Raw genomic sequence first — 25,641 nt, 5'->3', positions numbered from 1 at the left:
AACATTTTTTGTGTACAATAAACGCAGCATACACGTTACCATGACCCATAAACGGAACTTACAACATTATGCCAATTCAATTTATTATAGTTTTTATTTTCACAAGTTTCCCTTTTTTTCAACATGCCAGTGTCTGTTTAAAAAAAGACCCACTGAACTTCTCTTTTTAAAGTCCTTTGAAATACAAGTATCTGAATTTACATCCTATCTACACCTAATTTAATGTTTCATAATTTTATTTAGTTAAAACTAAAAAAAAAATTCACTCCTATTTTTAAATAAACCAAAAACTTATTGACAGGTAAGTTGTACATCTCATCAGAGTCTGAATATAAAGCTTATTTTAAAGCTGCCACTGGTCTACTACTCCTTGCCAAGACATAAAGAAAATCAAAACCTTGCTGTAGTAGGCTGTGACTGTAACGGTATTGCTGTTGCATTTATTTGAGTGAATGTATTTATTAAAGGAGAAAAAAGAGCATGTTGGAGTGGTTTTATATTTTAGGAAAGTTTCAGTTGTTTCCAGAGTATTAGAAACTGAAAATATCTACTAATTGTGAAACTCAAACATATATGGGTTGTATTGAATTTCATTAAGTTACTTGTTACATGTTACATTTTAAAATCTTTGTTCAGGTCCTCAATAAAAAAGTGAATAATCATATTCCCAAAATCTGGCATCTGGTCGCAGACAAAAGGTTTCAGCATGTTGAAAAATCTCATTGAATGTCAATTTGCAAGCACACACACACACACACACACACACACACACACACACACACACACACACACACACACACACACACACACACACACACACACACACACACACACACATGCTGTTGGCTGTTGTTTGACAGGAGAGATGAAAAGGCTTTTGTGGTTGGGAGGTCAGCGCTATTGACCAGTAGATGTGTGAGTAGAGCCCGGGCTTGGTTTTCCCACAGTCTCTGTGTCCACTCAAGGCTTAATACCCTCAGTCAACAATAGAAGTGTGCCATGGGTGAACAAGCAGGGGTTTTATTGTCAGCACACCCAGGACCAGAGTGCGCTGCCGTGGGGGAGATCTCAGGAGTTTTATTTGACCAGCTTTTTGATCCAGTGCATATCGGAAGAATTGGTATCTATCAGCAATCTTTATTTAGAACAAGTGGGCTTCACCTGGAGGTCAAAAACCTGAACCAACTTTCTATTGGTCTGACACAGCTGGACTCAGCAGTGGTTGAATTTGTTCCAAGATTCCCTACAATCCCCATTCAAACCATAAATGTAACACTACCCATGTACTGCTGCTTGATACCAGTGAAAGTCTCAAGTTATCAACAATCTGAGTTGATGTAGTTTCAACAAGTCACATTCTAGATTACCTTATCTAAGCAGGTTATGCAGAAAGATGTTGCAGATGAGATGACTTAATTGGGAACAAACTTCATCTGTAACAGTGTTTTAAGAAGATGAGAGGATATCTTAAGATGTGTACAGACTTCTTGTAAAATGTGCAAACAAATAAATGATCCATATGTATCCATATAACTCTGATATTATGTCCAATAGATTGTCTTTGTTCCAGACAGCAGATATATACATATGAATATGCTTACATCTAATTCATTTTCCCTGAATGCCATCAATGCATTTAAACCATTGAATAACTCCCTGGGAGCACATGGCTGGATATTGTTCTCCTGTGTCTGATATGTGAGATAAGTAACAGCTCCTGATAATGACTGACAGCACATCTTTCTCAGTCTGATAGTTTGAGATATTTGGATGCTTTTGGAACATCTCAATATACTCGTTGGATTATTGATTTCTTTACCATTGTTCCAAACAGCCCTGTCTGAGTCATTTTGTTATGATAATGAACTGCTCATCTAGAGATATCAGTCCTTACAGTTTAACTCTGATGAAACATCAACACAAACTATTTTCCACCTGATACTCCTGTGTTCACCACATCAGGATCTATAGTATGCACTGTGGTGTTTTTAAAATGTAAGCCATTTGATGTCTCTTACAGAAGTATTGGAGTACCTTTGTAAATGCAAATAAAAGCCATACTCTTCCAGAATTTGTACCTTTTGGTTTTACTTAAAAACATAATTCATATGCAGGACCTCTCAACAATCTGCTTTAGTTTTAATATTAATTTTGGGACAAGTTCTAAATTGCAGAATCAAAAAACGTGTAATGCCTTCAAGTCTCCTAATATACAGGCCTTCAATCAAAGGAGGGAATTGTTTGTGGCATTATTAAGTCTAAACCTACTTTTCAACACAAGTTTCACACCCTGTATTCTGTGCATTCTCAGCAAACATTGCATGCCCTGCTTCATTAAAGACTGATTGTACACATTCAAAAATGTGCCAAAAATACATTTGTTTATATATGTGCAATATTTAAATTTGCTTGCAACAACTATTTAAAGGTGGAGTCAGTAGCATTGTTGGTTACAGCTTGTAAACACAACATTCAGGGGAAACTCCCCCCGCCCCCCAGCTCCCCACCCAGAAACATCCTGTGTCAACCAAAACAAAACATCAAAATATAGACAGAGGACAGAGCCACATTCACCACCACACATGTATGGAGGCCCATAAGTGATGATGGAGTAGCATTACTTTTGTACAAGTCTATTAAAAAGTTACTGACTCTATATCTTTGACTCGTTCCATGAAATAAAAATCTTGAATCAGCTTTTTTAAATGATTGTATCCTTTTATTTGTAATTGTCATACAAAAAATAGTCACACATGAGTTTTAAGAGCCTAAATGTGATATGCAAAATTATAGCAACATTTCATTAAAACACACACACACACACACACACACACACACACACACACACACACACACACGCACGCACGCATACACACACATTTATACACATAATACTCGTCCATAAAATTTGGCCTAGAAAAGTCAAAACAGAGAAATATTCTCAACGGCAGCTGTCTGTCAGTATAACTCAGTACCACAAATATACATATATATATACTGTTACATCAAGCACTCTAAAGATAAACTCCACTGGAGTAAACTGTCATTTCACAAGATTTGATCAAACCATATACACTCAGAATCCACCAGTTTAAACAAGAATGAAAGCAAAAATCAAATGTGAATCGAAGTCAAAGCAGGACAATCGTCAAATAAGTGAGAGCTTTGCTTTTACTACTTGTCCATCAATGTGATGAGACAACAATGAACCCCACCATTAATAGAAGGGCTGGAAATATCTTTCCTACACAGTGAGGGAGAGTTCACGTCCCCTCAGGTCTAAAAGTTTCTGTCAGAGTCTCTACCAAGGCCTCCACATGGGGCCTCTGCTGCTGCTGTCCTTCAGGATGGTAGGCCTGAGTGGGGAGCAGACTGGCGAGGAGACGCTGGTTCTCTGGGTCTGATGGAGCTGCTGTTGGCCCTGTAAAGGACTGACAAGGGCCTCTGTGTTGGATCCAGCAGCGAGGAAGTGCGTAGAGTCGCTCCAGCAGTAAGAGTATCCCTGGTTGAAGTCACTCTGACAGAGTCCTGGCTGCAGCTGCTGCCTCAGGAAGCTCACAGTCATCTCCAAGATGTCGGCTTTCTCCAGCTTAGAGTTGGGCTCCTGCTGGTGGAATTGTTTCTCCAGGATGATCTTGAGTTCCTCAATGCAGCTGTTGATGCGGTCTCTGCGCATTTTCTCCACAGCAGGTTTTCTCAACTGGAGAAGAGCAGAAATGTGGGTAAGAAAACCATTCAAATCAACAATAACAACAAGTCATTTGAAGCTGATAGAAATAATTGAAATCCCCTCCGGTACTCACTTTGATATTTTCTCTCTCAGATATCCTGATATGGTGAATAGAGGAGTAGTTGGTAGTACAGGGAGCCATGTCTGTGCAGATAAAGTGAGCTGTTTCTTCTGGACAGTGGTGTGAGATCTGATGTCTCCAGGGGAGCTGCTCCTCATTTTATACTGAGCAATTAGCATAACAAAGCCATGTGGCTGAGGCAGGGCTGGGGTTCCCACACTCTGACCAGTGGGACTCCCTGCACAACAATGGGAGACATGTCAATAACTCAAAGAGTATCTGTGTCACTGTGTGAGGCATGTTTCCCAAGATAAGCAAGAGGTAATTAACAATTTATCAAGCGTCCATCTGAGAATTTATCCAAGTCAGAAGGTCAGAATTGATTTTATTTTTATATGTAAAAAAAGGAGAAGTAGGTAATGATACAGACAAAGACAGCATCTTCAAAGGGGGTAACTGCAATTAAGGCCAAATGCTTCACTGCAATAAAACACTATAAGCTGAACAGCTTAAGCTTTTATTTTCTCTTCAAAGAGAGTCCCCTTCCTGCAGAAGGCATTTTGGTGCATGGACAGGAGCATTTGGACACTTCTCAATGCTCTATATTTTGGGCAAAGGCTCTTCACACTTGACAAAACAAATGTTAAAATAGGGAGCGCAAACTGTAGTTGAAAAGTCTTGTAGTGTTTGCTTATATTGTGTTTGTTTATATTTAATGTTGTATGTATTTTACATAGCGAGCACTGTTCACCAAAGTCAAATTCCTTCATCATGTTTTTCCGCAGTAATGAAGTGTGAGTAGGCTATAAAACAACACCGTTTAGACATACACACCTATCAAAGGTTTCTGCTGCTGACACACTTCCGGGCTGTAAAATCTGGCAAGTGTGGCGCACGTTCTTAACTCAGTGGCGCGAGCCGAAAACCTCACGGGTACGATATTTAACTGCAAGTTTCTCTGAGCCTGTCTTCTTGGTATTCCTCTAATCAAAAATGCTCACACATTAATTCCAAAACATTATAAGTGCACCTGTAGAGTTATAGCAAAATGTCATCATTGCCTTTACATGAATTGCCAGCTATTTTGACAGCTGCATTGACATTTAGAAAATAAACTTTCTCTTCAAATCAACAAATGATAATTCTATTTTTATTTCTCACATACTGGACGGTATGTTTAAGATACGTGGAGAACCAGAATAGGGCCTACATTAAGGTTTTTTGTCACTTATAGCCTATATGGCAATGATTTCTGAAAAAGTTCCAGTCAAACTTTCATCATGAGCTCTTGTTTTAATTCCCCTGAGGCTCTCCAGGCCCCGATATAAATGAACTCTGTCGAATTAGTATCAAGTTAATGTTATTATGAGTGGACTGGCAGTGTGCCTCTACGTGGGCCTCCATCACTGGCCCAGATGTGAAGCCGGCCTTGTGGGTGCAGTGTGAGTAGTCCCGTCTCCCCAGTTTCCCACCAGTCCCAAACATCAGGGTAAATGAGCTACAAAAGACATGCCACTCCTTAATGCTCCGCTGGGAATGTTAATTGATCTGTTGTTGCAGGACAAACAGAAACTCTGTGTCCCAGTCCATCCGAGAAAAATCAAGTCAACTGGCTTCACTGCAGTCTGCCTGGCAAAGAGTGGTTTGTCTGACTTTAGTCTTTGTTGACCCTTTTAATTTGAGCATTCAGGCTCCAATTTACAAAGCTGAAAAAAATACTCAAGTTTTCAATAAGTGAAGGTAGACAACATAGGAAGGTTTCAATAGCAACGGCAAGATTTCTATGTTGAGTTTGCAACAGTCAAGATAAAAGTAATGTTACTACAAGCAGTGAAATGTACACAGAAATGTCATTTTTAAATGAAATATACATTATACAGTAACTAAATTAAACATGCATAAATCAAAAATGTGATACCTGATAGGTAATATCAAGTTATGAAATCATTAGAAATCCACTGAAATTAAAGATGCAGCACAGTAGCATCGACCTCACATTTTCACATTAATGATGTGATCCTATGTTCCTATACAAGTTGATAGAATTCTCAAAAACTATTACAAAAACAATGTCAGTTTTTATCACTGTATGTATGTATATGTAGGCTACATTGTGTACATGTGTAACCTTATGATACTTTGGTGTCATTCGCTGCTTTGAATTTCTCTCGAGGCACCTGCATCCAGGGTGTCGAACAAAATTCTGAAACCTGTACAAAGGCGATCTCCTCACCACATCTGCAGCTAATCCATTTTTATTCTTGTTGAGCCCTTCTCACATTTGGACATACATTAGGATTACTCAGTCCCCGTTTTCCTCCAAACCCATGCCCCTACTTCCATCACAACTTTTTAAAGTAACAAGAGCTACTCTGGCAGATACTGAAACCCCACTCATGTTTTAGTTCATATCTTAAGCTCTCTTTTAATGAATAACAAAGCATTGGAAACCAAAGAAACTGTACATTTTTCAAGGCACATCCATGCCTGCCTTTATTATCTTTACTCTCCATCGATTTTATTGTCATCATGTGAGTGTGAATTTGTGCCTCCACTGAAAGTAAGTGTGCACTACAAGGCTGCTGGGGGTCTTTGTCTACAAGTGTGTGTGAAGATGAGCTCCCCTCCCACCAGCAGCCTGGGAGCTCTGAATTCCTGCCATAAAGTCTCGGCCATCGCTTAGACCTGTGGCGGCACAGAGCGGCCTCCCGTCAGCCATCTCTCTGTGAGTGTGGCATTTCCCGTTTCCCACACTCCGTGCCTATTCACTGGCCCCAAGATGTGAACAATAGAAGTGTGTCTTGTTACACATCACATTAGCTACGGTGTTTGATCTCTTGTTGAAGGGGGAGGGGGATGCAGCTTCAGCCAGACCATCTGGTCTGGCCAACTAGACCCTGAGAAAGTCCCAGGCATGCCACATTCTCCACAACTTCCACACACACAGATAGTTGTGAAAGACTTTTGTGGCACTTGAGACATAATTCAAGCACTAGACAGCATGCCACCACCACCACAACAGAAGTGGGACATGTGACATGCGAGGGTGTCCTCATGCCCCAGTTTTCAAATTCTTTTGGAGCACCTTAGCACCAGCAAGGTCAGATAGGATGCAACTTTAATGAATGCTGTGGGAAATACTGGGAAACAAAAGCATGATGCACAAAAAAAATCCACCATTGGCAGTTCATTAAAAAAATAATCTTTCTTAATAGCATGATTATATTTTCAACAGGTGTTATAAACGTATGTGCAGAGGATTATTTAATAATTCATACTGCAAATAAATCAATGCATGTTAAAACCCACCTCTATATCCATGATGTATAAAATATAGTTTTGATATGAAACACCCCTGTTCAGCTCCCACTGTCAACACTAAAACAATTAAATATAGCCTCTGGCATGACTTATTATGGCGTACTTCAACTCTTAGTAATAATAATTCTTCAACATGTGTAATGCAAACTGTGTAGAATCTTCAAGTTATAATTAGCTCTAACTAACTCAACTCCATGGCTAGAATTATGTTTTATCATCTCTTATTTCTATGCTGTTGTTCCCTTGAGCCAAGCACAACAATAAAGATGTTGTTGGTTGAATGCTGTGCAGACAAACACTGGTGTGTGAAAAAATGTGTGTAGTCCATAATTAAACTTTTCCAAACTTTGAGCGAAACACACAATCTACCTGCTCTTCTATTCATTTAGTCATTCACATAAACTTCAGTTTCTATAAATGAATATATGTTCTATCTCTAACACTCAGTCCTTGAGTCTTTTAAAGAGAGTACAACACAACTTTTGTATATGTTTGCAAAACTTCATTAGAAGCTTTTGATTTATTTTTTCAAGTTCAAGAAATACTTCTCAAGGAAGCAATTCAACAGATTCTATTAGAAACATTGGGCTCAATAGAAAACACCTTTACGAAAGGTATCCATTTGAAGATGAAAAACATCTATTACATCAAAACGGAACAGTTAACAATTTCAAGAGTAACACTTCACACATAATGTATCCAAATAATGTATACATTTAGTATTGGTTGAGTAAAATCATAGTAAGATTTACAGCACAAGTAGATCCATGGGATCCATTCATAGGAGGTTGTAAATTCATCAACTCCAAGCTGATGAGTCATCAAACAGTGATACACAGTATCATCATCATTCACAGTTGTTTAAACACAGAAATCAAACAGTGTCTCAGACACTTCAATAGTTTCAACCCAATGTGGGTATTTACAAAGCAATTCAATGATGTTTGCAAGACAAACAAAAATGTAATTTCCCCCAGGGGAACAGTAAACTGATTCACAGAGTAAAATCTCTTAATAATAAAGTATAATAGAGTGTATACACATCGTGTACATGTTCAGTTAAACCTGAATCATTTCACTTCTTCCAAAGGAATACTAGCACATTGTGCCCATTTCACCTTCCTTATAAAAGGTAAACAACTGAACCTTCTGCCGAAGCAAAAGAAAACAGACTCCAATGAGTCTTTAACTTTCTGTCCATGACATTCACAGACGCAGTTCTCTTTCTCTCTGTGTGAAGGGGACTCTGCCTCCTTCCTACCACGGCCTCCACAGAGCACCACCAGCCTGGCTCTGGTCCTTGCTGGAGCTGACCCGATGTAGCGGAGAGCCAGGAGGGGAATGGGTGGAGGCCATGCTGGACACTTGTAGACCCTGGAAGTGGCCCAGCAGCCTTCTGTGGGCCTGAGTCTGGACATCGCAGTGGGACAGGAAGCTGACGGCCTCCTGAACGCAGCGGGAGTAACCATCGCTGGCCTTCATCAGGCCAGGGGTAACGCTGCTCTGCTGATGCTGCTTCTGCTGATGCTGCTTCTGCCAGCATCTCAGATAAGACACAGCCATCTCCAAGATGTCTGCTTTCTCTTGCTTGGAGTCAGGCTGCTGCCTGAGGAACTCAGGACCCAGCAGGGATTTCAGCTGCTCGATGCTGGTATTGATGCGATCTCTTCGCAGTTTTTCCACCATTGGCTTTCTCAGCTGAAGAAAAGAAAAGGGAAATCATTTAGAATAAATTCCAACCTTTTTTTTAAATTTATGAACACAGTTAAAAACGGATTTTAATGCATTTGGAAATCAAATTTACCTTATGAGCAGGAGTCAGGTGTTCCTTAGAATAGCTTGCTTGTCCAAAGACATTGGGTGCCATGGCTGTAGAGCTGTAGAGAGTGTTCTTGCTCGGTCTGAAGAGCCAGTTGAATCTGAGCTGCCTTCTCCTCTGCCTCTGCCCAGTATTTATACATCCCAATCTCCATATGAATGTGTGGGTCTTGGGCTTGTTGGAGTTTCTCACAGTCCCTGGGCCAATGGGAGAGCTGGGAAGGGCTTTGAGGAACGCAGGGCTGCCACATGCTCAATGAAGTGTTTATAGCCGTAGGGACAATGAGTGTGTCTCCGGAGAGCAGGTGGAGGAATAGACTGAGAGAGAAAAGAGCCCAGGGTGGGGTGGTGGGGAGAGAGGAGGGGGCTGTAGCTGGGAGACTGACCCTGTGCTTGTGTTGATATGGGAAAGTGGTGACCCCAGAGAGAAGCACACCGCTGTCTCATGTCATCTCCACCGCCTCATAATTGAGCACAAAGTGCCTCAGCCACCAGGCACACGTGGGTGTTACAGAGGGCCAAGCATTAGAAAGAGCCAACATGCAGCCACTTCCACCGGTTTGACATGGCAGTTCATGGAGCTGTGCAACAGTTGAGACATCTCCAAGGTGAATAAAGAAGACTTTTATCAAAGTTTTGGGACTCAAATCTAATCAGTGTGTTGAAGCAAAGTGGGATTTTGGCCCACCCTGCCTATAGACTGTTAATCAACATTCATGAAAACCTGCATCTTATTCAGCGTCTTTGTAGAAATGATGGTCAGGTGTGTTAGTCCTTTATAGTTTACAGACCGAATACCTGCTTCAGCCTTGAATAAACATGTTGTTGGTTTTTTTTTGTCCAAAAGGACAACGTTGTCGTCCACCTGTCTCAGACATATTCTCAGAATGATGACACTTGTCAGGTTGTTTGCTTAATTTGCCAATGAGACCCTGAGGACCATCAGATGTGGTCAAATCTGACTAAAAGAAGGTTGGTTTTGTATGTGTACAATAAATTACACACCTGATTTTCATTGTATCCTATCTAGAGAGAGACAAATATATCATTCATAGAGATATTTTCAGGTGTTTTATCTTTAATATTAAGGTATCAGTAAAAGTAAGATTTTTTTATTTCCAATAGTTTTGTGCCATATGAGATGACCCTGTTTAAGAGCCTGTTTTGAGTCTCTGATGTACAGTATACTAACACTGGATATATGTTGTGAAAAATGGATCAATTGACAAGTTCAGTCTGACCACTTTGATGTAAAGATAAATGGTGTAATAGAGGAAAACCACCTCTGTTGTAAACATCCTTACAGTCTCCACACTCCCAGCACATGTTCACACATCAGGCAACTTCCCCCCCCCCCCCCCCCCCCCCCCCCCCCCCCCCCCCCCCAACACACACACACACACATACACACATTCTCATACAGACAGCCACACTCTCATCCACTTTCCCTCCCACACACACACTCTGTTACACACTCACACAGCTGGCTGACCTGGCTGCCGCTGGCCACGTCTCAGTCACACGCTCCCTTCCTGCCTGTGTGGAACGTGGGAGCCGCTGTGGTCCCAGGCTTCCCACACTTCAGTGTTAATGACACTGAGGCCGGCTGCACAAAGGAAGTGTGCCCCATCGAACAAAGATTAAGTGACCAACCCCCCCTGCTAACAGCCACACACACACACACACACACACACACACACACACACACACACACACACACACACACAGCACTGTCAACAGGGCTTCCAGGCACACCATCTGGACAGATCGTACGCTATTGTCAGCCAATCAAGCATGGGAGACACTCACCGTGAGAACTGGAGAGGCTGAAATAGAGACAGAAAGTTAAAGAAGAAAAGAGAGAATGTGTTTGTGTGTGTGTGTGTGTGTGTGTGTGTGTGTGTGTGTGTGTGTGTGTGTGTGTGTGTGTGTGCGCGTGTGCGTGTGTGTGGGGTAGAAAACTTTGGAAATAGTCTAATAGGGTTTGTTTTCAAATCTTGTAAATGAAAACATCTTAAAACCACAAGTGATATCAAATTAAGAAGCTGTAAAAAGTTGATTATTATAATATAATTAATACAGATAATAACAATAGACACTGTGATGTTGTGATTTCTGATCAAGTTTAGAATGTTTTTCTTTTTTGCAGAAGGGCACAGCAGATTGTGTTTACATGAAGAAAGGTGGGAGCTCAGGTCTGATGCCATTTGCAGCGTTGGATGTATCATTGCTATCCACCATCTTGTTAAAGTGGATAAAACAATAATAGATGACCACTGGCAGACATTTTCCCTCCATGTTCCCACCACAGATCAATCCCAGTCAAAACAATAAAAAAAGGATTTCTCTCTGGATGTGGCACATCAGCTGATGAGAGACAAGAGGCAAGTGAAGGGCCCCTCCCACCTGTTTGTTTGGATTGGGGCCATTGTACCCTATGAATTCAACTAATTCATTCACATCCTATTGTCATAACGCTGCATTGTGATTGGTCAAACACTGTGAGAACCAGCATCACATTAAATCGATGGGAAAGTTGGCATAAGTATATAAAGAAGGGAGGTCTTCATGGGTAGAATCATAACCCTGAAAGCTTCTTGTACCTGAAACAGGCCTGGACTGACTGGACCCCGTCCGACTGCGTATTCACCATGAGAGATCAGCACACAACGTAAGCTCCACTGGACAAAACTCTTCTGTAGAAGTAGAGTTGACTCACTATGTTTTGCTGTTTTTATTTTTGTGTGTTTTGAGGGCCTTCGTTATTGCACTGCTGCTGGTGTAGAAATTTGATCACAATTAACACTATTCGAGATAGTGATAGAAACAATGACAGAAGTTAAAGGGTCAGTTCACATGAATGAGCTAAAAACATTCGGTCATTTCTCTGTTGTGAAGCTAAATTTTGTTTCATTTGTATAATTTTGGAGATCTCTGTCCCTGGTTAATTTTCCATACCTAAATCACACATTTTTTTTTATCTCCAGGGGAATATTCTTCTGTACAAAGTCTTAAAATGTAAATTAATGGCAGGGAAGATGGGACGGTTAGAAAGGTTGAAAATCTTTGGTCATTATTAGCACAAAAGATCAAAACTCCATTCACATACTTTGAATTTGGGTGGAAACAGATAAACAAGTGTGTGCATGGTTTGGTAACACTTTTTTAGAGGGAGAAATGGGTCTCATTTGTGTACCTAGTCTTTATCTGATGTTTCCTTATTCTTTCTGCTCAGCATGTGCAAGATGACGACTTTTGAGAGGAAGTGCACGGACAGAGCAGTGAGGCTCCGCTCAGCACTGGACAGCCAACTCCACACTGGGGTGTCCAGCTCTGACGTCTGGGACAAGACTGTGTCCTTCTTCACAGTAAAGAAGGCTTTCATTTTCCACAATGGCTACAACAAATCCTCCAGAGATGCCATGAGGTTGTTCCCCTCACCTGCTGAGGATGTTGTACCGCTGTGCTGTCAATAACAAGTGGACACAAAGACAACATGAAGCGGGATGAACCTTTTGGGACAGTGCTTGGGTTGGTCTTACAAGCTGCAGAGAACTGAGCATGGCAGCGTTGTGTCAAGAACTTCTATTGAAAAGTATTTCCTAATGGAAAAATAACTAGATAACAAAAATGTGGGGGTTTTTTCTTCACAGTTTTGGGGTTTGAATTTGATGTAAAATGCCTTAAATATGGGGGTTTATACCACGTACACTGTGATCTTATTGGTCCACAAACGGGCCTTGAAATGTGCATTCTCTGCCTTAAGTCATTGCAGTCCTTGAAGGAGGTCACATGAAGACCAAACTGTCAAGGTTCTGTTAAACTAAAAGCCATATTCCTTTCTTTAAAGGATAGATATGTATGCTAATGCATACTTTATTTTGTTAATGTTTTTCAGACATTGTGAGAGATGTTATTTTTTTATGTCATGCATAAAATGTGTTGTTGAAATAAAATGTGCAATATACAAGTAAAAAATAAAGTGACATTGTGATTACCTAACATTTGCATTTATGATACAATACGATACACTTTATTGTCCCCTTGGGGAAATTTGTCTTGGACTCAAAGTGCTGCAAAACATTCAGCTGCTTCCACACACTTGAGGCCGGGTCGCAAACAGGGCAGCGCCACCGGATTAAATTAGATAATTGGAGTTAATTTTAATCTTTATAAAAGGTTCAGTTTGATTGTTCATATTATGGTTACTGCACACATGTGCAACACAGTTTAAGAAAGTAGGGGTTTTCTTTTTCATATCTAATTGTCTTGGTGAACATCACCCTCTAGTGGCCACTCATCCTCAGGTTGTATCCACAGTAAGCTCTGTCTCTTCCCTTCAAAAAAACAGATCACATTTGTTTTAGAACTACAGTATTTGAAGTACAGCAAAATGTAGTGGCTCATTAGCTGTATCCTCAATTGCCCTTGCCTTGTTCAATGGCCATACTTTAATAAGCAAGAGTGTACAGCAAATAGTAAAAAAAAAAGAAAGAAAAAGAAAAAAAAAGGTAATTGATATTAATTCAATTTAGTCATACATGTAGAAAGACACAGTTCAGTGACAAATTTCGACAACAGATTTCACATCATTTGTCGACTCATCCTCACCTCTGGTGAAGCTAGAAATCAGAGTAGTGCATAATTAAGGAGAGAAAACATGTTAATGACCCCGTCAAGCCCACTCATTATCAGGGCTGTGAAGCTGAAACCGAAAGATGGACATCAGATAACTTTTCTTTTCTGAGACTTATCAATTGTCAATTGTCAAAATCTCATAAAAAAGCTTTGGTCAACTGGAAAACAAATGTGAGGAATTACTGGAGACAGAAAGTGATTTCTTTTCTAAGAGTGTAAACAGCAGCTGGAACAGAAGAGGTAACCCTGGATCAGATATGTAATTATTACAGCTTTATTAATCAGAGGCTAAATTGTAAAAGCAGACATTAAGCAACAGCGGAACATTGTAGCAGCAGGATTGGGTGAAGGAACCTTTTTAACAATATGTAAGTTTGAAAATGTAATTCGTCACTGGGAATAGTAAGGGGTTCTTGCTCACCTGAAATCTGTTCTTGGGATTGACACAACAGTGTTACCAGTGATTTTGTGGAAACCAAAATGACATTTGGGATTGCATTGCAGAGAAATGAAGAAAATACTTACTCAAAGAAAAAGTTTTTGAGGATATAGTGTAGGTCTGTTTTATTTTCAATTTAGACAGGTCTGATATTTCACTGCAACATATGGAATCTTTTACAAATCAAAGTTCACTTTGTCATGAAAGCAAAGCTTTATTGAAAAAAATAATAAAACAAACTTGTATTCATCATTTTGTCCCCATTCTGCTTCTGAGACTGATAAAAGAATCACACACATACACACTAAACCAAAAACATTTTTTTCTGTTCATCACTCAAATTCCAGTTAGAACCTACATAAAGACCAAACAGCAAAAGCCCAGAAGACAGGTTAGCTCAAAACAATAGGACAGTGAAACTTCCTTTCATTGACCAAGCCCCGACCAAAAACTTAAACCAATGAAACAAAAAGGAAAACAGGATAAAACCAAATGTCACTCTTAACACATGGTGGGTCAAATCCCAAAACATTTTTAGTAACCTCAACTTGCACCCCAATTTAAGAGGGTGTTGGTGGGATGGTGGGTGGGTTTGACGATCAAATAGATTTACACACTAAAACAGAATTCACAGCATATTACCATCAGTACGTCAAATGTTTTTTATTGACATGAATCATTTGACTTCCTTAGACTGCCATTCTGTGACATCTGTGATATCCTCTACAGACAGAAGAATGATCAAGCTTCAGGTTTGTTGGCAGTCGTAAAAAGATTTACACTCTGGTTTAATTTGTCCTCATTGTAGATGAAGGAGGTGACAACCAAGGGGCAAAGTGTAAATTCTGTTTTAGTGTGTTCCCCGCCTCTTATTACAGCCTTGTGTAATGTTACAGAAATGTTGCCATAAGCGGATGATTTTTTTTTAAGACTACACATAGTTTCTGCTTAGATAATTTGAAGATGCCATATAGGGGAAGAAAGTGAGTGTAGAAGAAGAAGCATGGTGTATACTCTGTGTGTACTCAGTATGTGTGTCAATGTGTGAAAAGAGAAGCTCTTTTTCTTTTTCAGTTGGTAGGTGTCCAGACATTATTTGCAGGGCTGTGGTGTGTTGAGAGGGGTCTGGGTTGAGGAGTGGCCCTTAGGGCAAAGAGTTCAACAATTCTTGCAGGAAGAGGTCTGGGTCTGTGATTTCAGAGAGAAGACCTAGAAGAGAAACATAAAATCAAGTTACATGTGAACAATTATGTCACATTATAGTTTAGACATTACAGCAAGAATTTCATGTCCCTTGTTGACACTACAAATTTAATGAAGTATCAGAGAAAATCCCAGTTCTATCAGCGTTAGAATTTTCAAAACTGAGCCTCTACAAAGTTCCTATGGTTTATATACTGACCTACGACATCAAAGAACTCTGACAAGGACTCGGCGGGCATGAGCTCATCCTGGAAGGCCCTGAGCACACGCTCTGAGGCCTCGTAGATGGGCATGTCGTTGTGACGGACATATTCTGCCAGCGAGAAGGACCAGCCCCCCTCTGTGTTGCTGGTCGGTACTTTCTGTATGTCCAAAGGTAAGAAAAGAGACAGTCAACCCATTGCAGTCCTCAAACTGAAAAGTAATGTTTTATTATATACAGGTAAAAGCCACAATAAGTCCAGCTGACATGAAATCAATGAATCAATCAATTTTTATTTGTATAGCGTCAACTCATAACAAGTGTTATCTCGAGACACTTTACAAGAAGCAGGTAAAAGACCTTACTCTTTGTTATGTTACAAAAAGCAGGTAAAAAGACCTGACTTAGTGTTATGTTATAAAAAGCAGGTAAAGGACCTTACTCATTGTTATGTTACAAAAAGCAGGTAAAAGACCTTACTTATTGCTATGTTACAAAGATCCGGCCTATCCATCATGAGCACTTTAGCAAAGCAGAAAAAGTTACAGTGGTAAGAAAAAACTGTCTTATTAAAAGGCAGAAATCTTCGGCCGGATCCCCGGCTCATGACAAAACAGTCTTCACAGGCCTAGACTGCGCCGGGCTTGGAAAGGGATAGAGGGAGAGATGGGATAAGATGCAGGAAGAGGGATAGGGAGCAAGGGGGTGGGGGGAGGTAGACCGTCCATCAGAAACAAAGAGGTCTAAAGCTTCTCCTGACTGTAATCACAGTTTAATAAAGTCACACTCATATTTTGGTTTTGCTTTGCAAGCCTTTGTCTGAAAGTGGATGTGCTCGAACCTTACTGATTCATGTGACAGCTCCAAAGCATACCACAGCAAACATCACATATTCTCAATAGGAAATGCTGGTTGATAGCTCAAAGATTTTTGTGACATCAGAGAAGTTCTGAAATCCTTACTCACCCTGAACATGTCGTAGACAAAATCCACCAGGCCCCAGAAGAGAAGAGGTGAGCGATAGACTGCGTATTCCTTTGGTGTTTTATCTGTGAGTCTAGAAAGAAAAGAAACGAAGAGGATCACAGCTGGAACTTGTTTTTAAATTAAATGTATTCCAAGTTTGATATGAAATGTCATAATGCAGTCAGTATAGTTTCTTGACTAAGATCCAGAACTTTAGGTGGTTTTTAAGTATTTTAAAATAAAACTATCAACAAGAGGTTGTGTGACACTTTCTCAGGTCATATCAGTAAAATAATGTTAGCCTCTGCTATAGACACCTTTTACAAATACTATTGGGAGCTAATAAAGAATGGGTGAAAGTGGTCATCGAATGCTAGCCATTTCTTACTTGACTTCCCTGGTATGTTAGACTGGGGTGTCACCCCTGGGTCAGTTGTAAAACAAAGAAGCACAAAAAATAAAACAAAGCTCAAGTTCCCTACTTGTTGGTGCAGACTGCCGAGACCTTCCGGGTGTGTGCAGTGACCAGGAGTCTTCGTAGGAAGTATAGTCGTGAGGTCCTCCAGCGTTCTGGTGGCATGATGTGCATGGCCAAAATGGTGAAATAGTGCGGTCCTTCAACATCATACGAGCCCTCAACCCATTTCTCACATGGCTGCTCCTGGAAACTCTGCAAGTTCTTCTCCTCCCGGGACGTAGCCCTTGTACTGCAGAGTAAGTGAGATATTTTACAAAGCATAATGAGATGAACATCAGACATACAAGAGCTTATACCAGCTGAATGCTGGTCAGTGTATGGTTTTGTCTTTCATCCTGAAGGTGAATTTCATTAATACATCAACAGTACGTACGTGTTGAGGACATAGAGGACAGTGTGGATGATGTAGGGGATGAGGTGGATATTGCTCTCTCGCCCTCCTCCTCCTGTGTCCACACTGAACGATTGTTCAGTAGCAAAGCGGAGAAACAGAAGTTTGGTGTCATGGATGTTGAGTTGGTACGTAGGTTCCCGCTGGCCTGTGCACTCCTGCAGATATGTGTTGTGCCTGTTGGGAAGACATAAATCAGTTAGGAATGATGTACTGTGGACTAAATTAAATACATTTTTGTTGCACGTGTACTGATGCATTTTGTTTACCTTGCTAAGCATGTAGCAAAAGCTGATTCTGGCACATGTGGCCCCCAGACAGGAAGCAGCCCATTGCACTTTGTGTTAGCATTCTGGAGAGCAGCACTCTCCCACTCCTCTCGTCCACGAGCCAGCCTGCCCCAGGAAAAAATAAAGAATGTTTGATTGGATTTGATTTAATGTATGATTACACTGGAAAATATTTAAAAGGGTACTTTGAAGATGAAAGTCTGAGCTGCTACCTGACAGCTGCCAGATGGCAGTCATAGTGGACTATGTTAAAGTGCGACACAGTGCTGTAGCCCTGCTGCTTGCGAGGCTTGTTTTCGAAGTCCTCCAAGGCCACACGCTTTGTGAAAGTGTAAATACCCAGGACTTTGGTTGGCTGTGAAAAAAAAAGAGAAGTAAAACATGACAGAAATGTTAATTCGATACACCACATTGAGGGTTCTCAGGGGTTTTGAAAGTTAAAAAGGTATATCCTGTATGAGTCCTATCCTATATGAATTCAAACGTGCAACTGGTCTGGAAGTTGGAGGATGTAAATGACTTCTTAGATAACACTTTACTTTAAATCCCCTACATTTTGTTTTAAAGCAGTTTATAAGTTATAAATACATTTATGTATTTACAATGATGTAGTATAAAGTTTAGAATATATTCAACAACTGTTTGTGCTACTGTTTTACTCATCAGATTTTCACTAGGCTGCTGTTATGGCTATGCACAGGAGGAATTATAGTTGCAGAAAGATACCAGTATACATCATCTCCAATACTGACCATAAACTAAGGTATAGTGTTTTCCACCCATAATCTTTGTTGAGTTTTGTACCTGAAACTTGTAACCTTCTCTACAGATACAGCAGGTCAAGCCCGGCTCCTCAATGAGCTCTTCCATTTGCTTCAACAGTGAGGTCTTGGTCACCACTTGACCCTTCTCATTGGTCTGAAAAGGCACAAACACAAAAATCACAATGATCACATTGGGCTATTGTATCAAATGTAGAGAGGCAGACACACAAAATGATCCCAATGGATTTAAATGGATGAAGAAAATAAAACTGAGAAAAGGGTAGATACAAGAGGAGAAGAGTACCGTCATGCCCAGTGTTCCCAGGGCCTTCTGTCTCATGGCCATAGCCATACGCTTCTTCTCAGCTCTGGTTTCTCTACGGGCTGCATCAATCTTCAGGTTGACATCACTGTGTTCCCTTAGCGCCTCCAGAAGGTTTTCTGCCAGAGTGCCAATGCCTTCATCACTGGAGACCTGCTCTAGCTTGTGCAAGTTGGTAATGGAATCTGTGCCTATGAGTACCTGAACACAGTATGAGAAGACATACAGTCATGTAAGGTTGCAAAGCTGTGTCTGCAAGCTGGGACATATGGTTGTATGGTGTTTCTTGAACGTTATCCTTTATACATGAAAATGTTCTAAAGTAATCAATACTTTATTGTTGGACATAATGGGGCACAATATTTAGTACCTGTGTGGGGGGATGCTGGGTAGCCAAACCACGGAGCAATCTGAGAATGAAGGGTAGAGCCGGCCTGGAGAGAAACTTTTTCCAGACATCTGCATCCAGACTTTTGACAGTTCAAACAAATTAATTAATTTCTACTGTTTTATCAGACCTTCTTTGGACTGTGCTATGCTGAGAGAAGACTTACTTTTTGGCATTTGGGATATGTTTCTTCATGTAGTCCAGTGCACTCTGTGTTATTCCTTTCTGGAGAATAAGGTCCTTCAGCTGATGGCCATTGCTGTTATTTTTGATTCCAGCAGCGATTTTGCAGAAGCAATCCAAGAACACTTTGTCATCTGCACTATGCTCCTCGTCATACCTTAGAATACAAAGGCAGGGGTCAGTTCTTCTTTGTCACAAACTGTAATACCTCAACAGTCTCTGAAACGGCACAGGTTGTCTTTTGTTCTTTATCAAAAGACCAGGACATTATCCATTTTTAAAACTGTATATGTGCTTATTTGGGGAAAGCGGAGCAATGCTCACTTGTCAAAGCTGCAACATGGTTTGAAGCGTTCTACTAAGATCCTCATCTTCTCTAGTTCACCAAAGGACAGGTATGGGATGATGCGCAGCAGACCTTGTAGCACGCTTGGGTTGGAGCGCACAAATGGAGTGTTGATCTGGTCTAACAACATGACCAGCTGATCTTTGTCTCCTGTCAGCAGCAAGTTGCCCTGCAAATGACAAACCAGCCCACGTTTAGATCCAGGAGTTACAAGAATGAAATGCTTCTGATTTTTTGTTATTGTTTATTTTGTTATTGTTTATTTTGAGACTATTTAAATTCTTACCTTATCCTCTGAGATCTCAGCATTGGCTTCATCCAGAATTATCTCCATGATGCTTAGAACTTGCTCTGCTATGGAGGCTCCACCACTGTCCTTACTCTCCTGTTCAGCCACTAAAGCCTGAAGAAAAAGGGACTAAGATTAAACTGTGTTTCCTGAAACACCAACAAGGAAACCGATCAACTGTTTGATAAAAGCCTATTTAACTACTACACAATAAGAATGTGTCAACGTGACACTCACCAGGTTTAGAGTGCCCAGCATGACGTTGAGTGTGTTCATCTCTGGTTTAACCAGCTGCTGCCTGTTGATCTTCACCTTCACACAATAACTGAACAACTTCAGCAAAACCTGGGAGTGAGACAGATCACAGTTGATAAGACATCTGAAAGCTAAGCCAGTTCATTTATTCACAGTATTAAAAGTTTCCCCCCACGTTTTAGCAGGCTTTATTAAAGTAAGAGAATGAGAATTACCATGTGACGTTAAAAACATTCTGAAGGAAATGTCTGCTTACAGTTAGTAGATGTCGTCCTTGTTTGAAGTCTTTGATTCCAGACAGCCGGTTGAGCATACACTCCAGTCCTCCACACTGTGCCATGACCCCTGCCATCTTGTACACCTCCTCATCATCTTCCTCCTCATCTGCAACAAAATCAGATCATGTTTTTCTGATCATTTCGGATAATCCCAAACAAATATTTCCCACAACTTTATCACAAGGGACTTGAATAAAGGCACCTGGCATGCCACATGTCCTTCAGGCTAATGGATTCTGTAAACCAATAGATTCAGACATTTGTGGGCAAGCCATGTATGACTCAGAGTAATAACATAATGTCATTTCACAGTAGATCTAACCTGTGGTTGAGTCAAGTGACTCTATGAACTCTTCAGTGGCATCTCCCAGCAGACCTCTCATTCGATAGATGATTCTCATAGGCTCACCCTTAAGAAAAAAAGCGTTAGGATCCATGCTTTAGTGGTTTTTAGCTGAATACTTGGAGTGCACATTTAAAAACAATTTAAACTATTAAAAATGATCTTCAGAAAGATGGAATCACTGTGAAATTATTACGACTCTCACCTCATTTGTAGGGCACCAGACCTTTTTGTAAACCTCTGCCACTGACAGATCCAAGCTGATGATTTTGTTGTTCACCAGAAGCTGAAGAAAAACAAAGTGACATCAACTTGAGCAAAAGATCTGCTTTAAGAATTTAAAGGTAGTAGTGAACACTTGGTAAAAACTAGCACCAAAACAAGAAAATGTGTACTTAAAATGCAGGGAACTGAAGTTTTAAAAAAAGTGCATAGAATATATATATATATATATATATATATGTATAGATTTGTTTTACCTCCATGCCACTGTCATCCTCAAGAAGTGCCACCAGGTCACAGTCTTGGCAGATTTTGTTCTTGATGTCCCTCATGAGAGGGCCAATACCAGGCTCATTGCTGCTGTAGGGGTTTCCTGGCATGCGGCCCTGTAAGAAGTCCTCCTGCTGAGGATCCTTTTCCAGAGTGACAAAGAACTCTGTAACCTCGTTCTCCTCCTAAACACAAAGATGAGACAAGCTCCTCATAAGATTTACAGCTGTTTTTTAACCATTTATTTACCATTATAGTTAGGCGTGTTCTTATTAATATCAACCAAAGTTAAGATAACTCACAGGATAGATGATGCTGCACAGCCTCTCAAAAATGAACACTGGTGTCCTGTAGTCATCCAGGTTGTACCGCTTTGCAGTCTCTATGCACACTGCCATGAAGGCTTTGGTTTCAGACTCAGTACCTATTATCAGCACAACAAGTTAACAATGTTGATTTTTCGTATGCAGAAAACGGAAACAGAATTATTATATACTCTTTACCTATTTCATTGAGATACACAACAGCAGTTTAAACAATTTTAATCTCTTGCTTATTATGACTGAAACACATTTCTATAAACTTGGAAAAATGGTTAGATGTCTTGTCTGTTGGAACTTGCGAACCTGTTGTCATGTCCTCAAGCATCTCAAGCAGCATGTCTTGAGTCTCATCGATGAGCTTGGTGCGCTGGACGACCAGTTTCCTCAGACACAGGTAGCCGTTGAGCACTGTGCCGACTAGTCTGCTTTTGAAATGCCGCTTAATGGACTCCACCTCCACAAATGAAGAGAGCAATCCTGCAGCGACACCAAACACATACAAATCATTTTAGAGCTCAACAAAGACAATCAAAACAACATTCAGAAATAAGCCTCATGTTAACCTGTGGTGTAAAAATGACTGGTATGCATATTTTAGTTTTGATGTTTTACATAATAAATAATACCTGTCAGGCTTTTAAGTGCATAGCCTTGCTGTAAGTCTGTACTCAGTGTGGCCTCCTCCAGAGCCAGAAGGTTGGCTATTTCCTAAACAGGGAATATAACAGAGAATTGAAATACCCAGGTGATTTACAATTATTGACATTTTGAACAATACTGACATTTTAAAACATCTACTGCCTTTGTTGTTGCCAATATTGATACCAAACACCATGCACTTAAAGAAACGTTTAAAAAGCGAGACATCTATGGCCCATGAAGTGGTTAAATTATCAAGAATAATCAAATGAAATCAGTTTGATTTTTAGGAACATTACCTTGGTGATCAGGTTGCCAATGTATGGCAGGACTCCACGAGCTGCTAGGTAAACCTTCCAGTGTGTTGGCTTGATCAACTTCTGGTACAGACCCAGGTACTCCACTGCACACTCTCCAGCTACACTCAACTCATCCAGATAACTGGCGCACACACACACACACACACACACACACACACACACACACACACACACACACATATATAAGAGTTATATCACAGCAGCCCAGGTCTACACTTTGGCTTCAAGTATTATACAATATTCATTTAAAAAGATAGAAACCTCAAATAAAGCCAAGAAGCCTATAATTTGCATGAAATGGTTTGGTCAGTTTAATAGTAATTTCTCCTAAATCATTTCAGGTTTTTGTTTGAACAAATCTACCATCTTCAAGTCCTAGTTCTACAGTGCTCTAATGAAAGTTAATAAATATCCCTTATACAAATGACGTGATCTCTGACATGCTGATCCTTAAAATATTCTTACCTCGTAAGAAGGTCCAGGACTTGTTGCTTGCGACTGGGGATTGTGGTCAGTGCCTCCACAATAGTACAAGCCGCCTGTCTGGCTGCCTGAGTGGCAGGGGTGAATAGGACCTGCAATAAACAAGTACTTTCAGTCGACAATTAATTTTAATACGATGCTTCAAAACACTTCAAAAAATAAGATTCAAGAAAAAATGATAATCCTTCAGTCTTTAAAATATTACTGGCTTGATTTCTAACGAAAGATATGCTGAGCAACAAAAACACTTGCAACATGCTGTGGAATAAATAAAAAGAATTGGTACCTGTCGCAGCCAGTTGTTGTGGCTCAGTTTGAGGAGGCGAGGAAAGAGGCCTTCCCCTTTCCTGGACCTCATGAACTGCTTCCACTTCCACACGTACTTTTCCAGCAGGTACTGCCTTCGTAACTCAACCTTCCCTTGAGGCTTCGTCCCAGACTCCTGACCTATTAGTATCAAGAAAACTCAACCATAAAAAGCTCATCATCACGAGATTTTCTTTAGCATTATTTTACTAAAAGAAGAAAATGTTTGACTTATTAATTGTTTGTTCAGTCAAGGTATTTTAATATAATATACTATTTAGAACACCAATTTTGTTTACTGCATGGGCATTAAATTAAACAAAAAAAATGTAAATGAAAGACTTGTGTGCAAATTACTAAGATGTGTGCGCAATTGATCAAATAAGTGCCCAAAATAACAATACAAAAATGTGCAAAATACAAAAAAAAACCTATCCATGTGACCCCCCTTGCGTCGTAGTATTTACCTCTTGCTGGGAGACACTTTTTCCAGGCCTCATAAGATGCTTTGGGGTCCTTCTTGAGCCAGAGTTGGGCCTGGGCATGGATTTCATTACTGTAGGGCCTAACGGTGGTCAGAGACTCAACAGCAGCATCCTTTAACCAAAAACAAACACACAATACTGTGTTAGTAACCATTTGATTACAACATGTTCCCTGACCGACACAGAAGATATCATTCTAAGTTTTATAGGGGGTGTACTTTGAATTATTCAATCTGACCTCCTTGAAACCTATACTGTATCACTTCTACCTGCAGTCCTGTAAAAATCAAATGAGAGCCAGAAAAGATCAGTAAACTCATAGTAGTGTTAGAGCATATTTACCTTATTTTTCTTGCTAGTGGGAGCAGGAGGCTTGATCAGCTTTTGCAGGATTCTCAGGCACATAAGAGTGATGTTCTCCACAACAACAGGCGTCTTTATATTCACCGACATGAGGAACAAACTGAGGGCTACATTGACAAAAAATCAACACAATGAAGTTAGACAAAGACCAAAATTGTAATTACTCACTATGACTAAAACAATAAAGGGTGTGAGGTATCTTAATAAAAACATATTGTAACTGGTTCTAAGCATTCTTTAAAGCTTCATCAGAAGCTAAGAAAGGGTGTGATGTCCATGGAGAAATTGTCAGACTGAATGTTTGTTAGTCAGTCATTATTCATAACTAAAAGTCCACCACAACATACCCTACAGATGAACTCAGCCTATTTACCACTAAGGCCAATTTGAAAAAGTCACTCAAACAAGGGCATTAGCTACTACTAATTAAACTTCTCACCACAGGCTTAGACTCCAGCCTCAAATAAATACACCATTGATAAGTTTGACAAATTGGGCTTACCACATCGCAACCGCAACTCCCAGCATCCTCCCTCTTTTGAAATGGAGTCAGTCAGTAAAAGCATTTCGTACTGCAGATTGCTAACCTGTAAAACGAGGACAGCATATTCATATCAAAATTAAAATCCCTTCAACAAAATGATGATTTTTCCAAAAAATCACTTTTTTTTTTCAATAGCAGAATCACAATGCTAGTTTGGAATATTAAAATCATCTTCTAGTAGGACATAATGGAATACATACCAGGTCAGGATTGGCCCAGTGTCCTTTGAGGGCAGCCGACACCTTGGCGATAATGAGGTCATTCATCTGTTGGGTGGCCTCTGGATGATCTCTGTAACAGGAAAATATAAGGGGAAGTAAGAAAAAGAATGATAATTGTGTGCATCAAATGTTATGCAATGTGTATTGCAGTGGTGATTGATTAAATGTCAAAAGTGATAAAAACAATGTGATGTACAGTAAAAGGTTACAAGGGACAGATATATAAATATATAGCTTCTTTGTGTGCTGTACTTTGCAATGGTAGTCAGGGCATCTATTAGCCTTACTCAGGTCTTCTACTTAGCTAGAAGATGGACATACCTGGTGAGGAGACAGACAAGCTGGCGCACCTCCTCCCTCATAGCTGCTGTACCTCGCCGCAGGTTATACTCAAACAGCTCACGAATAAGACCTTGGAGAACCAGGATCTGCCGAAGAGCTGGGTTTGTGGCAAGGGCCCGGAGCAGTGTGATACAATGGCCGGTGACAGCTGAAGCACAGCCATAGCACTTGTTTGAGGAGGTGTGGCCGCAGCCTAGCACTGAGAGGGCGCGGTACTGACTGGCAGTGAAGGTGGGCTGGTGAGTGCTGCTACTGCGAGATGACTTTGTGGCAGCTTCTCTCTGCTGCAGATCATACTCCAGGAGCTCTTTACGAGATGCAAGTACTTTCTGCAAACAAAAAGAATAGGCCAGAGATAAATTTGAGAAGGGAAAGAAACAAGTGGTAGTGTTAACTTGACATAAGTGTTTTTCTTCTT

The 25,641-nt window shown here is 40.4% G+C and overlaps 3 protein-coding genes across 6 annotated transcripts in view; all 3 read right to left on the bottom strand.

The window, feature by feature from the left end:
• Positions 1–2,823: 2,823 nt before the first annotated feature.
• On the bottom strand, positions 2,824–3,935 carry her12 (hairy-related 12). Its single transcript, XM_061057154.1, has 2 exons — positions 3,804–3,935; positions 2,824–3,700 (listed from the first exon to the last, which is right to left on the bottom strand). The coding sequence occupies exons 1-2, from the start codon at positions 3,870–3,872 to the stop codon at positions 3,302–3,304; spliced, it is 468 nt and encodes a 155-aa protein (XP_060913137.1). The 5' UTR covers positions 3,873–3,935; the 3' UTR covers positions 2,824–3,301.
• A 3,657-nt stretch (positions 3,936–7,592) lies between these two features.
• LOC132990105 (transcription factor HES-5-like) lies at positions 7,593–9,196 on the bottom strand. The gene is given in 3 exon segments (XM_061058173.1): positions 7,593–8,810; positions 8,917–9,054; positions 9,056–9,196. Coding segments are annotated over 3 exon segments (705 nt in total). The 5' UTR covers positions 9,182–9,196; the 3' UTR covers positions 7,593–8,369.
• Positions 9,197–14,115: 4,919 nt separating this feature from the next.
• Positions 14,116–25,641, bottom strand: part of ubr4 (ubiquitin protein ligase E3 component n-recognin 4) — a 57,051-nt gene continuing 45,525 nt past the window's right edge. For all 4 annotated transcript variants that reach the window (XM_061058211.1, XM_061058208.1, XM_061058209.1 and 1 more), the window contains 29 exons: positions 25,203–25,552; positions 24,861–24,951; positions 24,619–24,703; positions 24,096–24,223; positions 23,736–23,865; positions 23,249–23,409; positions 22,945–23,054; positions 22,459–22,600; positions 22,147–22,228; positions 21,824–21,997; positions 21,500–21,621; positions 21,185–21,382; positions 20,911–20,991; positions 20,685–20,772; positions 20,341–20,468; positions 20,067–20,174; positions 19,827–19,943; positions 19,519–19,709; positions 19,178–19,351; positions 18,994–19,093; positions 18,606–18,824; positions 18,342–18,455; positions 17,750–17,892; positions 17,517–17,642; positions 17,230–17,424; positions 16,861–17,085; positions 16,379–16,469; positions 15,410–15,572; positions 14,116–15,216 (listed from right to left, as the gene is read on the bottom strand). In XM_061058211.1, coding sequence (XP_060914194.1) covers positions 15,152–15,216; positions 15,410–15,572; positions 16,379–16,469; positions 16,861–17,085; positions 17,230–17,424; positions 17,517–17,642; positions 17,750–17,892; positions 18,342–18,455; positions 18,606–18,824; positions 18,994–19,093; positions 19,178–19,351; positions 19,519–19,709; positions 19,827–19,943; positions 20,067–20,174; positions 20,341–20,468; positions 20,685–20,772; positions 20,911–20,991; positions 21,185–21,382; positions 21,500–21,621; positions 21,824–21,997; positions 22,147–22,228; positions 22,459–22,600; positions 22,945–23,054; positions 23,249–23,409; positions 23,736–23,865; positions 24,096–24,223; positions 24,619–24,703; positions 24,861–24,951; positions 25,203–25,552 — 4,101 coding nt within the window. In that variant the 3' untranslated portion in view covers positions 14,116–15,151. The remainder of the gene's footprint in view (positions 15,217–15,409; positions 15,573–16,378; positions 16,470–16,860; positions 17,086–17,229; positions 17,425–17,516; positions 17,643–17,749; positions 17,893–18,341; positions 18,456–18,605; positions 18,825–18,993; positions 19,094–19,177; positions 19,352–19,518; positions 19,710–19,826; positions 19,944–20,066; positions 20,175–20,340; positions 20,469–20,684; positions 20,773–20,910; positions 20,992–21,184; positions 21,383–21,499; positions 21,622–21,823; positions 21,998–22,146; positions 22,229–22,458; positions 22,601–22,944; positions 23,055–23,248; positions 23,410–23,735; positions 23,866–24,095; positions 24,224–24,618; positions 24,704–24,860; positions 24,952–25,202; positions 25,553–25,641) is intronic.

Source organism: Labrus mixtus, chromosome 15 (assembly GCF_963584025.1).
Source record: "Labrus mixtus chromosome 15, fLabMix1.1, whole genome shotgun sequence".
Lineage (NCBI taxonomy): Eukaryota > Metazoa > Chordata > Actinopteri > Labriformes > Labridae > Labrus > Labrus mixtus.
The sequence above is the reverse complement of the archived record's forward strand: the minus strand, read 5'-3'. Positions and strand labels throughout refer to the sequence as shown.